This window comes from Xenopus laevis, chromosome 1S, assembly GCF_017654675.1.
Source record: "Xenopus laevis strain J_2021 chromosome 1S, Xenopus_laevis_v10.1, whole genome shotgun sequence".
NCBI classification, from domain to species: Eukaryota; Metazoa; Chordata; class Amphibia; order Anura; family Pipidae; genus Xenopus; species Xenopus laevis.
In genome coordinates, this window is record NC_054372.1 from 103947446 (window position 1) to 103963372 (window position 15927).

Consider the following 15927-nt stretch of genomic DNA (forward strand, 5'->3'; position numbering starts at 1 on the left):
TGCTTTATGATGAAACATATCTTTATGATGGTGCTGCTTATCTATGTTCTAGAACTTAGTATTGGTTATGGAAGTGGTAAGTGTTTGGAAGGTTTGCTTTGTTTGTTTGCAGTGCGAGTTCATGGTGGTGGTGAAATTATATTACAATTTTTCTGCTGCACTGCACCCCCTCCTTTATTATTGATGGCCTCTGATATAGCTGAAGCTGCTGTAGCTCAGTCTAATGGATATTTATGGAATATTCTGTACAGTGAGGGGACCAAGGATGCATTATTATTACCTCTTCTGTTTACCTACAAATACACACAATGCCCCATTCTGGCTTGCCTCCAGTTCTTTAGCCATATTGGTATGGGTGGGGGTTTAATGACCTGTTCCCCTTTTGGGTTTACTTTGTGAGATTATTAAGGCCCCTTGTACTACGAGGGTATAAAACAGTGCATTTTCCACTCACTATTCTTTATACACTGTTCTCTTCTTGGTATCTGGGCGCTGAGTTGGTTTTGAATTTTTTTTTTTTAACTAATTGCTTTTCCACCTTGTCTCTTTGTGCTGACCCCTGCTCCTATTACCTAAATGCACACTGGAATTTGATTTTCATATTGTGCTCCTCTAATTAAACTATTTGAAATTTGGAATAAATTTTGTTCCTATAACACTGTCTCCTTTCTATTTAATTTTTTTTCTTGTTTTCAGTTATTTGGAATTGTGTTATCTGAGCTTTCTTCGGTGTGTACTCGTGGACGCACATCCCGTGTCTGTCCAGCTACTTAAATACAGATGGACATTGGTTATCTGAAAGTGACATGGTGTGATCTCCAGATGATCTGCACATTTTCACAGAAATGCTAATCATTTTTCTCTTAGGGACAGTGGCTTATGGGGCCTTCAATACCTACTACTTTTTGAGTGAAAAAGTGTTGGTCAAGGCCCAGAATTCCCACCAGCCACTTCCCACTCTGTATAATACACTGGGTGTGGATTTATTAACACTGGAAGCATGCATCACCGGGGATGTTGTCCATAGCAACCAATCGGATATTTGCTTTTGGTTTTCTAACTTGTAGGTGACTGTTCAAATCGAATTGCTGATTTGTTTATATGGGCAAGATCACCGGTGATGTTTGTCTCCAATGTTAATAAATAGGCCTCTTGATGAGAGGAGTATATTGATTATTATCACTTAAAATTAGTGACGGGTAACTTGCCCTCTTCGCAGAAAATTCATGAAACGTAGACAAATTCACCATATGCATTGGTCTATGGGTAACCAACAAATTTTGCTCATCACTACTCAAAATCCCTTGAAAGAACCATGTAATAGGACATACAGTAGCTATTATGAAAATAATTTTGCGGCCAATGGATTCATTTAGTGTGATTTATGCCATTTAGGTCTACCTATTATTTTTTCAATATTTTATGTGATTACGTTTCTAATAACTGCTATAACATCATTTGCTCACTCTACTAAAGCATTGCTGTCAGTGAACATATTTGCATGGAACGTCTGGATGTTGGTCAGAATAAAGTGAAATTGTTCGTATCTTTGGGAACAGCAGAATAGAAGGGAAGGATAGATAATAATTAGTCGGCAATTATCAAGAGTATAATGAAAAGGGGGAGGCTTGTTTAAGATGAAGAGAAATCTGACGGGGTGAAGGCAAGCACAAGGCCAGACCTAAAAGAAGAGTTTACTTGGCAAATGCATTTTATAGCTTTATAAAAAAAAGTTTAAATCCATGTATGGGATCTGTTAACCAGAATGCTCAAGACCTGGGGCTTTCCAGATAACAGATATTTCAATTTGTATCTTTATCCCTTAAGTCTATTAGAGAATCATCTAAACATTAAATAAACCCAATAGGCTGGTTTTGCTTCTAATAAGGATTTGTTATATATTAGTTTGGATAAAATACGTGGTACAGTTTTATTGTTGCAGAGAAAAAGAAAGTTGTTTTTAAAAATTTGGAAGACTGCATTTCTGTAATTTGGAGCTTACTAATGGGTTTCCGGATAAGGGATCCCATACCTGTACTTTATATAGCACTGGCACTATTCTGCAGCTCATTGCAGAGATTGCTTACATAATACGGTTAGTTTACCAGGATCCAGTTAGCCTGTTGGAGTGTTTAGGAAATACACACAGACATGGGGAGAATATATAAATGGCATGCAGGCAGTGGCCAAGCTGAGATCAAATTCAGGACCCTAGCAAGTCACAAGTGCTTCCCACTGAACGATGCTTTCATGTCAATGAATAACTTTTCCATGTTTTTTGTTTATTTGAGCGGGTGGGATTGTTTTCTTTCTTGGTGTTTTCATTGTTTTATTTTGGCATAATACTATATTTTTTTTATTTTGATCTGATAGTTTCCTGGCAATGTACAGAAATGCATTAACTGTACCAACAACTGCTTTATGTCAAACATCCACCGGGTGTCACTGTGACACCACTAGCACAAGGACAACACATACTTTATTCATATGGTGCTGCCGTACAATTACACATTGAATGGGAGCCAGATTCAGCAGGAGCCAATTCAGCCGGTTTGTTTTTATAGGTGTCAGAACCCACACAGAACCCCACAGTGTGAAAATAAAGCTATTTTAATAAATCAAGGCTGCATTGCCAGTCACTGCTATACCATACAGTAGTGCATTACATAAATAGATATATAAACAATGACATTCATATATGTTGAAGGGGAAAATGAGCGCTGTGAAAATATTATAACAATTACAAATTATGATGAAGATTAGAGTGATACACACACAAGAGTAAGGCAAAAAGGTACAGTACAGGTATGGAACCTGTTATTCAGGCTAGCTCTGCTTCCAATAAGGATTCATTATTATTCCTTATAACAGATCCCATACCTGTATTATTTGTATTCTGGATAACAGAGCCCATACCTGTATTATTTGGATTCCCCATAACAGATCCCATACCTGTATGTTCAGTAATAATGAGTGATTGCTAAGGGTTATGGCACAGGTTTGCTAATGGAGATGAAGCCTAGCAGATCCCCAGATCCCAAGGTCTGTACTTTACTGACTGTGTCTAATCCCCTATACCAGAAGCATCTCATTAATATCAGAGGCACATATGGATTCCATCTATTTTGGAGGTTGCCTGGTACTTCCGGGGAGGGGGGGAGGGGTATATAGACATTAATGGCAAACGGCATATGTCAATTTAAACAACAATATTTCATAAAGGTTTAAGAACTTTTCAAAGATTACCTCTTTTTATCAGCAAAATCAATTTACAGTAATGTGCGGTCTCCTAGATTTATCCATATGATCAGGAAGTCCTGCTTTATGGTGCACACACACATGCCCATTTTCCAGTTCATTTACCCACCAGTAATGGATGATGTTGAATACACTGGGAACTGTCTTCATCTCTGATAAATGGTTTAAAGATTGGTTTGAATCCTGGGAGAAATTAAATTGGGCAGAACATAAGACTTTATTAAAGTTGAGAAATAATAGCAGACTCCCTGGTGGAGACTGTAGGGGAATTTGAGGAGAGTCTGGAGTCTTGACTGGAGTCATTTTAACTTCTGATACATTGTGCATATCTTGAAAAGCACTGCGTATCCAGCGCTATATAAATAAATGATGATGATTGTGCCTATAGTCAGGCAAACTGAGAAGGCAGGACAGAGAGCTGCTACAAGTAAGCAGAAGGATAAGTTGGCCATACACACGCCAATATAATTGTATAAAATTTCATTTGCAGGACATACAATTGTCCGTCAATTAATGGGCAGGACATCTGGAATATATGGATAACATTATTATTACTTTAATTATAATTATTGAAGTTCAGTTCGTATTCTGCAGAATAGAACCAATACACCAGCTCATTAATTGTTTTCACATACGACCAGCATGCCTTCCTATAATTTATAACCCACAGTTTATTCAAGGCTTTAGTGTCCCTTCAAAATACTAATGGGTGACCAGTATTCTACCTTCCCTTTCCTTAGGGATAACCATACGCGGAAACTGTATTTGTTCTCAGAGTTGGTTTTGCTCATTGCAACAAGATTTGGAAAGGGGTTGTGTCTGCAAGACAAGGGCTTATAACTTAATGCTAAAATACATACTAAAATTACATTACAAGGTAAACTATCATATTTTATCAATCAAATTGGTGTTTCAATAAACACAGGTTTCCCTTTTAATAATTGTAGTTCTTGTTGATACTGGTAATATTTTTTACTGGCTCCAGAATTGGCCTGATATATATCTGCCCATGCCACTGTGTCAGTTGGTCACAGCTCAGTCTTTTACAGTTAGTGACCGTTGGTCTCAGTACATTGGTTTGACTCAGACCAGTGTACATCTCATTGCGTTTGCGAAGCATTTGCTTGAGTTTTTTTTCTTGTGGAAAGCGAATTCCCCTAATTATGGTTGAAGAACTGCCTCCAGCGATGGAGAAGAGTACTCCTCCAATAAGGAGTGAGGAAAAAGAACTTTTTGCTGCTACAAATGCAGAAATGGAAAAGAAGGATTCCATCAGGATGAAGCGAATGATGGACAACAACCCTGGGAGGGCAAATGGAAAGAAAAGGAAGAAAAGGAATAAAAAGAGGAAACATCTGTGCAGTGGCAACAGCAAGGTGGAGGAAAAGAAGGAAGTTAGGAGAAAAAGACACCGAAGTGGTGAAGACTCCATCAAAGCAGAGGGTGAGTAGAAACAAGAAATTTAAAATGAAGTTATTGTTGAGATGCTTTTATCCTGTATCTATGGTTAAACAGCACAGTTTGTAATGTGGATCTTAATGAAAACTTGGGGTGGGGGGATTAAAGTTATGCAAAGGAAATTTTAAAATGTATAAATTGGCCTAATCTGTTTGTCAGTCTAACTAGATGTCTTTCTATCTTTGAGCCTGTCAGTTGGTCTGGTCAATATGTCTGTCTGTTTCTATATCTATATCTGCCTGTTTTTCCAGATCTATCAGAACCACTAGCCACTGCGTGTATTCAAAATCACTCACAGGGATACTGACCATTCTCAACTGGTTTTGGTTGCTGTGTGGCTTTTTGTTTAGTCAAAAAAACAATCATAAAATCATTTATTATATATTTCACAGTTCCACCAATTTTCTGGTTTCAGTCTGGGTCAAAAACATTGGTAGACCTGGTAATCATGTAATAAATATGCGATAAATACTGTTTATATAGTTTAGTTGTAGGCTTTAGCTATATTTTATACATGAAGTTGTTGGTATGAGCATACTTTCAGTGCCCTCCCTGTTGTTGCTTTTTTTTACCACCACTGCTCTCTTTTTTTCACTATGGCACCCGTCTTATGTTGTTTCTCACCCCCCCAGTGGTTCATCATGGCTGTGGGAGCAGTCAGCTGTTGCTAGGGGTAAATGAAACAAAAAAAGGTTTGCCTAAGCAGTGAAAACAGTAGGAGAAGGGGATGGAGAACTGATAAAGAACTGTAGATTAGTATATACAGGTATGGGATGTGTTAACCAGAATGCTCGGGACCTAAGCTTTTCCTGATCAGGGATCTTTCCATAATTTGAATCACCATACCTTACCTCTACATCCTTAAAAATCATTTAAACAATAAATAAACCTATTAAAATTGTTTTGCCTCCAATGAGGGTTATATCTTTGTTGGAATGAAGTACAAGGTAGTTTTGTGCCATTACAGAGAAAAAATAACAAATAAAAAAAAACCAGGCAAACAAAAGTATTGAAGAAGTGATGCCTATATTGGCTAACAATAAAAATACATTGAATGTTTTCGGAGCACCAAGGACCCATCCTCAGGCAAAATACAAAGGAAAGCTGGAAAGGCATAGCATATATTCTATTAGATCATTGAAGAGTATTCACAGACAATACATGAGAATGTTCCAGATAGATAGAGATAACTTTTTGAGATAAATTAGGATGGGCAGTAAATAGTCCAGGGGTCTGGAGTCAGTCAGGTCACATAGTTAAACCCAACCCTAAATTCAGGCCCTGTTTTAATGTGTAAAATAATTTCATACATTTGAATTCATAGATTTTTCTTTCTCATTCAGTTTTAAAGTTCCCTTTTAGAATTAAGACCTGCATGTCCTGCAAACTGTGATTTTAGTTGCATGAGTTTTGCCCCACTGGTGTATCACATGATTTGCTCTAAATCTTATGTCAGTCCTTGTGTGTCGTTTGTATCAGGTATCACTTCTACAATACTTTTGTGTTTGTTTTTTTATTTATTTTTGCCACTGGCTAACATGTACCACAGCTTTTGTTTTGTGATTTACAAAGAAAAAGGAAATCATTTTAGCAACTAGAATTATTTGATAGAAATTGAGTCTATGGGAACCAGCCTTCCTATAATTCAGAGCTTTCTGGGTTTCCACATAATGAATCCCATACCTGTATAATGCACCCTGTACTAACATTTTTAAAGATATTTGGAGTCACATTTAAAGCCACCTTGTTAAGCATTGTGTTTCAGCCCCATTCTTTTATATGGTCACAGAACTCATTGTCTACATTATCTATTATATATACATTTATAAGATTATATACATACATGCACACATATATCTATATACTTACAAATAAATAATATACTTCTATAAATTAGCCCTCATAACCAATCTTTATTTTGTAACCTGTACTAATGTGGACATCGAATTGCAATCTCAGATTAAATAAATGGCAATATGCAAAACATACCCATTGTTCTGTAAGTTTTCCTGGACCTAACTTTATTCTGTTTACTTTTGTCTTTTCTCCCAGAAGCGGGAAGTAACCAGAAGAGGCTGCACCAAGAAGTTCCTCTCCCCGTGGCAGTGAGCATGTGCCAGATCCACGCAGAGCTTGGGAGTGGTTCATTTGGCAAGGTAAGTGATGAACATCTGGGAACTGGTTGTCCTTATCAGTTGGTTGATGTGCCTCAAACGAGCCTGGAATTGTAGGGAAGCCCCAGGCATATTGGGAGGCAGCCGGTGGTATATATTTAAAATAATTGTTTGTTTATTGCTGTCTATCCCAAAACACTTGCCAGTTGCTAGATCCCTCATTCATGTTTATCTTATACAGGTGGGATGAAGTGGGATGAAGTGGGATTCAGGCCATGTCTCACACTACTGTCTTGTGGGGCAGCATTACAAAAGTGGCCTAAGTTGATATTAATGGTAAATCCAGCCTGGGCCCCATAAATAACCTTCTAATCATTTCTCTTTTTCTGCATTTTTTTCAGGTGATGTTGGCATCTCTGCCTAACAACAGGCAGCCCGTAGCCATAAAGGTGATACAGAAGAGTGACAAGGTACAGCTTAATGAAATTGTCACTGAGGCTAACGTGCTGAAGATGGCTGCTGGATGCCCACACCTGTGTCATGCATATGGATCATTCCTAACTCAGGTACAATATAGTGTCACAACATTAAAGGTGTTTCTTACCTTTGAGTTAACTATTAGTATGTTATAATATGGCTAATTGTAAGCAACATTTCAATTGGATCTCATTTTTTCTTTTTCTTTTTGAATAGTTTTTTGAATTATTTGCCTTGTTCTTCTGTTTCTAATTTTTCAAAAGGGAGTCACTGACCCCATCTAAAAACAAAGGCTCTGTAGTGCTAGTTTATTACTATTTTTTATTACTCATGTTTCTATTCTGAGCCTCCCCTATTTATATTCCAGTCTCTTATCTAAATCAGTGCATGGTTGCTAGGATAAGTATACCCTAGCAACCAGATTGCATAAATTGCAAACTGGAGAGCTTTTGAATAAAAAGGGAAATAACTCAAAAGCCACAAATATTAAAAAATGAAACCCAATTGCAAATAGACTTAGACCATCACTCTTGACATACTAAAGTTCATTTAAAGATGAACAACCTCTTTAACGAAGTAAAACTTGCGACATTCACCAGAGAGAAATTTTTGTGAACTCCACTGATAAATGTGCCAATTAAAATTGCAACCAGTTTTTCCACTTTATCTTTCTGTCTCTAATCTGAGTTTCTTCAAGTCTGTGTTCATATCTCTCGGATCTATCTTTCTTATTAATTTGTCTTTCTGTGTCAGTATCTGTTTTTCTATGATTACATATCTGTATCGATTTAAGCTAAATATATCTCCCCTGCTATCACTATCAGTGATGAGCAAATTTGTCCCGTTTTACCAATAAATTTGCGAAACTGTGAAAAAATTAGCAAAATGCATTGAACGCATTGAACGATCAACAGGTGTTGAAATATTTTTCCACGCAACAATTCTTTCCACACCTAATGCATTAAAATCAATGGGTGTTTTTTCTTAAGGCGACTGTTTTTTTTGTCCAAATCCATTAAAGTCAATAGGCGTTTTTTTGTTGCGGCGATTTTTTTTTTTGTGGCAAATTTTTCCCGCAGTTTTGTGAAACAATTGCACAAAGTCCCCACAAGTCCACCGCTGGTGAAAACATTTGCTCATCACTAATCTCTATATCTGTCTATGTCTATTTATCTGACTATACATGATTTCTCTTTTTATCCTGTGTTTCCTCAGACACTGGCAGTTGCCCTATTTTTTAGCATACCATGAGCTCAAGAAGGTGGGTTATCTATACATATGGGTCCTTCTCCATTATGGGAGCCTTGCACCAACAATGAATCGAAGATATTTTTACTAAAGGTTTCCAAGTTGGTACTTTCTTCAGCCATAATATTAGTGTGTGTATAATAATCAGTGCACCCTGATAATTTGCCTCAGGATATTTGACAAGAAAGAACATGTAATACAATAAATTAGCTTTCTCCTTAAAAATTAAACCTGGAATCCTTCATGTGTCTGGGATTTAGATGTCTTTTCTTTTGTTTCTCCAACCAGCGGCATGCTGTTTTTGTCCTGGAGTATGTCAGCGGAGGGAACATGGATGATCAGATCGACATTGCAGGAGCTCTGGAGATGGACTCCATAAGGTAAGTAGCCAAGCGTGTGATAGGAATAGGACATAACAGGCAGAGCAGGGTGTAACCTAGAGAACCTAGTTGTTTATACTTCACAGAAAGGCAAAGAAAAGTTCACCATTTTGTATTTTCCCACTATCCTTCTATGACAGGACTTGAGAAATATTTCTTGTTACATGTGTATCTGAGAAGCTAATTAACAACATATTTCTATTTGAAAAAGGGTTGTCCTCTTCCCTTTGCCATGACTCCTTTATTTTTTCCGCTCTAATGCCTATATTTGGTGATGTAGTCATAGCCATAACCAAAAATAAATCAGAATATTTAAATGGCATAAAGTTAATGAAGCTGTCTAATGTTATGATATTCTCATAAAATCTTGCCAGTTGTATTCACAATTGAAACTGTGAGGGCAGAATCAGACTGGATGTATTTGTATCTTTTCTTATGAAGTCATACATGGTGTGTAACTGTGTGTTAAGTACTTAATTGAAGAATTAGGTGGTAGGTACAGGGCTAGGCTAAGCATTGTGACCATTGGTGCCTTCTAGCCTACATAAAGCATGATTGGATGCCTACATTCCCCCTTACCTGCTATGTATGTGTGTGTATGTATGTATATATATATATATATATATATATATATATATATATATATATATATATATATATATATATATTTATATTTAACTTCCTTATTTAGGATAATACATTAGACCTAATTATTTAGTAAGTAAGGTTCTGATTAAGGAAGGACAATAAACTAGACTAAATAAAATAAATATATTTATCAATAATAATGATTTTAATTAAGATTTTTTTTTTTTTGCAAAGATTCTACGCCGCGGAGATGGTGTGCGCCCTCCAGTTTCTGCACTCAAATGGGATTATCCATCGGTATGTTGCAGAAAAATGTCACTATATATCTATTATATTTATTGTTCATTTCACCCACTGTTCAAACACAAATAATGCTGCTCAAAACAGAGAAGAGTTTAAAAAATAATATTTCCGGTGAATTCAATATTTTCCATAATTTTACATTTGTACATGTAATTACAATTAAAAGCAATATATGTGTGACGATTACATTCTCTGCACTCTCCTCTTCTCTATTTTCAGTCGCCCACCTTAAACAGCACTTTTCATAATTTAACTCCAAGTACTTTTATATCTGTGGGATAATTTTATCCTAACTTTGCTGTCCAAACTACCTCCCCTCAAACACTGAAGTACTGGAAGTACTGCTGTGACCTCTTGAGCCTGTCCCATTGACTGAAACCCCTCAGCTCAGCACGTGCATTAGTGCCAGTCAAACGCATTTAGCTGTGCAGGCGAGGGAGATGACTTTTTCGGTTATTGTATTATTTTTCCATTATTCATTTTTTTTCCATTTGCATATCCCCAGTTTGAAATGACTGCATATTTGTTTGTATTTTATAACTTTGCAATATCACTGGCCTGCTTTGCATTCTTTTTCAACCCTAATCTGAACTTTGCAGGGATCTCAAACCAGGTAATGTCCTAGTTACCAGCGAGGGACATGTAAAGATAGCTGACTTTGGATTGGCGGTCGAAGGCATCTATGGATATAGAAAGGCCAGAGGAAGAAGAGGAACACTGCCTTACATGGCCCCAGAAGTAAGAGATTTAAATCAAATGCATATAGCACTAGAGGTGTTAGAGTTCTGATGTATGTAACATTAATTAACCTGTTTTAATGTCTGTAAGTACTTTCATTCAGGTACAAAAAAGGAAAAAAATATCTTTGCAGGTGATACAGTACCGTCATTAAGTCTAGATTTCAACAAATTCTTTGTAAGCATAGTTTATAATGCAGCATGAAGAACAACTTCTGGGAATTATTTGATTGTGCTTATTAACTTACTTAGCCAGGGGTAAAGAGGCAGGATGAATAAATAATCCTTCATTGATCCAAAATGTTACCTCTCATTATCTTTCTCTTTCACATATGCTTTAACCATTGCGTAGCTGCTTGGAGATATATATATTTATTTAGCAACCTACCCTTAAAGGACATGTCAACAGAAGTTGTTTTTTTTTACCTAATAAAAGAAAACACAATGATAAGCAACTTTCCAATTTAAAAATTGTTAGTGCTTTAAAGGTTATTTGTAAATACAATGCAATGTAAGAAAGACAGAGAATTTGTAATGAATTTATATTGCAAAGCTAATAAGAATTATAGCTTCTTTTATTAGGCAAAACATTATTTTTTGTGTTATGTCCTTTATGGGTAGGTTGCTAATTATATATATATATATATATATATATATATATATATATATATATATATATACTGAACAATGGATTAGGCTAATAAAACTGCACCTTATATTTTGAGCTTCTGAATGTGCTCTAATCCACCAGCAAAGCCAATTAACAGGTAAAGGTTTGTGCCTCCAAAGATGCCCCTGTTAGTTGGCCTTTTCTGCTTAAATTTTTTAAATGCTTCTGTTATGATCGGTATAGATGTATATAATATAATTAATATTTAAGGCCTCTATAGACAAAGTTAGCATTAATTATTTATAAAGCTGCTGTAACACTGGCCTTGTACACTAAGAATAATAAATTCCTGTTTAATTTGTCAAAAACTAATTATGTAAAGAGGCACAACAATACGTAAGTTAAACACAGGGTTATTGTGATGCTCAGCATGTTTTCTTGCTTTCCCAGGTGATAGAAGGGCAGGCGTATGATGCAGGAATAGACTGGTGGTCCCTCGGAATCCTCATATACGAGATGGCCACCGGAGATCATCCATTGTACTCTGGCAATGATGTATCTGAGTTCATCGAAGCCATTAAGTATAACAAGCCCCGCATTCCATATTGGTTCAGTGAGGAACTACAAGATCTCCTGCAGCAGGTGAGTACAGGAACTTATACAGAGGATGTCGCTAGCTCTGTTATAATATATCTATTTCTGGGAGGTGGGGTGATGATAACAGTTCGTACGGATTTTGTTATAGCGCTAACTGGATGCATGTGATCTACACAAATGAATAATCACATCTTACAAGATGTAATCTTAGGAGTTTTTAACAAGAGTGGATTGGTACACATTAAATACATAATATATATTGATTTTCTCCAAATCAACCATTTTATCAATTGTATAATTGTGATATTCAACAACATCATCTTTTATTAACCATATTTATTATTTTGTTAGTTGCCAAATCTTTAGATATAAATGATGAACTGCACCAACTTCTTGTTTCAAGTGAATTTTGCTAAATTTTTTTGATAACTATTTATTTGGATATTATGGGTTGATGTTAATTTCTAATGTACAGTGTTGATCTAGTTTTAAAGGAGAATTCAACCTGTTCAGGAAAAAAACCTGTACTCTTCACCCCAGGTAGAACTCCCTCCCTCCTCCCACCAGGCTAAATACCCCCCCCGGGGAAATGCCCCATACTTACCCCTTGGTGCAGATTCTTCCAGCGGAGTTGCACGCATACATCTTCAGTGATCTCTGTAAACTGATTGAGAGATTTTGGCAATTTCCGTGTAATTTCACGCATGCACAGTTGTCTCAAACCGGCAAACTGCTACAACTGCGCATCCGCAGAAATACTGATCTCTCAGTGTGAGACCAGATTTATATTTTGTTAATCAGGAGTGTGTTTTATTTTAAGGTCAGGACCCTTCTTCTGTTTATACATTATTGGTTACCCATGGTATCAGTATAGTTTGAAGGAAAATGGACTGACTCTTTGAGATATGAATGGCAGGTGTTTAGCTTAACTTCAGCAATATATGCAAAACTGATAATTTTTCTTATACTTTAGCTTCTGATGAAAAACCCTGATGAGCGTCTTGGCTGCAATGGGAACATTCGGGAGCACCCATTTTTCCACTCCATTGATTGGGTGCAACTGGAAAAGCTGAACGTGCCACCCCCCTCCAAACCAAAAGAAGTAAGTACACACTGTAATATGAATGAAAACCCACTGATTTAACTTTGGATGTAACACTTTGCACATCCACCAATACCACTGTTCTACTACTTTGCCAAATATAGGATCAAATATCCACACTACCCACAATACTGGTAAAGCTTTTCACTGTGTTTTATGTTATTAATCAGTTATACATTTATACTGAGTCTTCTTGCAGTAATAAAGCAATGCCATGTATATGAAGTTTAGCAACCCAGCATTCTGTAAATTCAAGTAAAAGAATAACAAGACTGCTCCATTTGTTTGTAATTGCGAGTGCAATTTCCGCAACTGCATAAACCCCTCCCCCTGCACCTGCTAACAAAAGTGCAGAGATGCACAGCAGCATTTGTGCAGCCACTCACTAGAGTTTTAGGCAATGGGGTTGATGCAGTAGGGGCAGACAGTGTCGGACTGGGACACCAGGGGCCCACCAATTAATCTTAGACCAGGGGGCCACTCTTAGTAGTATTGTTCTTCCTCTCCTCCCTCAACCTCTATTCTCCTAGTCTCTTTTCTTTACATACTATAATCTATTATTCCATCTATTTAGCCTCTTTGTTCTCATAGAATTTGGGAATAGCCATGAAATATGCCAAATGTCTAGCAGCATGAGGGCCCACTGACACCTTGGCCCACCGGGACTTTTCCTGGTATCCCTGTGTGCCAGTCCGACACTGGGGGCAGAGGGCGCAGTGCAGGGAAATATTTTAGCCGAAAACAGATGTGGGTTTAGTTATGATGTGAGAGTAGCACTGAATGTAAGTTTTACTAAAAATGTGTAACCTCAGCAAAACGTTCTAATTTTTTTCTGAAAATGTGAAAATAAGTAGCTTTTGCAGATTAACCTTAATTAGAAAACAAATTATTACACAACACTATGGGGCACATTTACTTAGCTCGAGTGAAGGAATAGAATAAAAAATACTTCGACCATCGAATTGGCTACTTCGACTTCGAATCAAACGATTTGAACTAAAAATCGTTCGACTATTCGACCATTCTATAGTCGAAGTACTGTCTCTTTAAAAAAAACTTCGACATCCTACTTCGCCATCTTAAATCTACCGAGCATCAATGTTAGCCTATGGGGAAGGTCCCCATAGGCTTTCTAGCAAATTTCTGATCGAAGGAATTTCGTTCGATCGATGGATTAAAATCCTTCGAAACGCTTGATCGAACGATTATTCCTTCGAACATTCGATCGAACGAATAGCGGTAAATCCTTCGACTTCGATATTCAAAGTCGAACGATTTAACTTCGATAGTCGAATATCGAAGGTTAATTAACCCTCGATATTCGACCAATAGTAAATGTGCCCCTTAATCTCTTACCATTTCCTGTTGTAGTATAAGATTGCATTATACTAAGGTACTTACCCTGCTAATGGTTGTAATATTCATTTCAGCAGTGTCAGCCTATGTTGAGTATTATGACATTATTTTATTGTGACTGAAAATTAAAGATTAATGTTTTTTTGCTATACTGCAGGTGATATCAGTGGATTTCAGCAAGACCTATCAAGAGCCACTGACATTCTTGGAGTCAATAAAATACAACATCTCTTCGAGATATGTCCCACCAGCATCCCCGTTGGAACAGCCAAGCCATTTCTGGACATCCAGGAACATCTGTCCTCCTCAAGCCCAAGCACTGGTTTCAAACTATCCATACCATCAGGCTCCATTATCAGCTCAGTTTGGTCCTTTTGGCTTCCCCAACCAGCCTTACACTGCATATCGGCCTAATCTCGGCTACTACCAAAGGCCATTACCACTGATTCCTGTTCCTTCTCCTTATTATCACCAGCCAGTTTTTAGTCCTGTTATCAGACCTCCGTTGGTTCCTTTCTTCCCAGATTCTCACCATCATAACCAGCCTCTTAATGTCTTCAACACCCCTTGGCCTTTTCCATCACCTCTGCAATAACCATCTTCCTCTATCTCTTGCCCCTAAGATTTTCCCCCGTTTTCAAACTATTAAATGAGACCTTACCTCTGGCCACTTATCCAGCAATGCCTTTGACTCATCAGTCATCAGTCAACGGCCTTTGTATCTTTTTCACAAGCGCTTATTTCTTGACCGTTTTTTTTTTAAACACTTGTCTCTACCTCTAGCCTTTTCCAATGGCTACTGTCTCTAGTCTGTTACACCAACCAGTCTCTTGTTTATTCCATAACTCTATGTTTCTGCATTGGCCCATACCACAGCCTTCACTTCTGGCCCTTACCACTGGCTCCAACACCGGCCCGTTCCATCTGCCTCTTCCTGCAGCCCTTTACGTCTACTGCATCTTCTGGCCCTTGCCACCGGGCCCAACACTGGCCCATTCCATCGGCCTTTACTCATAGCCCTTAACACCGGCTACTGTCTCTAGCCCATGTCACCGGCCCCAACACTGGCCCTTTCCATCTGCCTCTGCCTTAACATCAGCTGCTGTCTCTGGCCCCCAACACTGGTCCATTCCATCTGCCTTTACCTATAGACCTTAACACTAGCTTCTGTCTCTAGCCCATGTCACCGGCCCCAACAATGGCCCATTCCATCGGCCTCTGTCTGCAGCCCTTAACATCGGCTGCTGTCTCTGGCCCCCAACAACGGCCCCAACACTGTCCCCAACATTGGCCCTTTCCATCGGCCTTTACCCATAGCCCTTAACACCGGCTACTGTCTCTAGCCCATGTCACCGGCCCCAACAATGGCCCATTCCATCGGCCTCTGTCTGCAGCCCTTAACATCGGCTGCTGTCTCTGGCCCCCAACAACGGCCCCAACACTGTCCCCAACATTGGCCCATTCCATCGGCCTTTACCCATAGCCCTTAACACCGGCTACTGTCTCTAGCCCATGTCACCGGCCCCAACAATGGCCCATTCCATCGGCCTCTGTCTGCAGCCCTTAACATCGGCTGCTGTCTCTGGCCCCCAACAACGGCCCCAACACTGTCCCCAACATTGGCCCATTCCATCGGCCTTTACCCATAGCCCTTAACACCGGCTACTGTCTCTAGCCCATGTCACCGGCCCCAACAATG

The 15927-nt window shown here is 38.2% G+C and overlaps 2 protein-coding genes across 2 annotated transcripts in view; both read left to right on the top strand.

Moving 5' to 3' along the window:
* Positions 1-15927, top strand: part of gna11.S (guanine nucleotide binding protein (G protein), alpha 11 (Gq class) S homeolog) — a 62378-nt gene that overhangs the window by 36692 nt on the left and 9759 nt on the right. The window lies entirely within an intron of this gene.
* On the top strand, positions 3178-15637 carry LOC121399410 (protein kinase C delta type-like). The gene is made up of 9 exons (XM_041580057.1): positions 3178-4701; positions 6769-6872; positions 7232-7396; positions 8844-8935; positions 9758-9820; positions 10426-10564; positions 11624-11815; positions 12744-12872; positions 14386-15637. The coding sequence occupies exons 1-9, from the start codon at positions 4422-4424 to the stop codon at positions 14821-14823; spliced, it is 1602 nt and encodes a 533-aa protein (XP_041435991.1). The 5' UTR covers positions 3178-4421; the 3' UTR covers positions 14824-15637.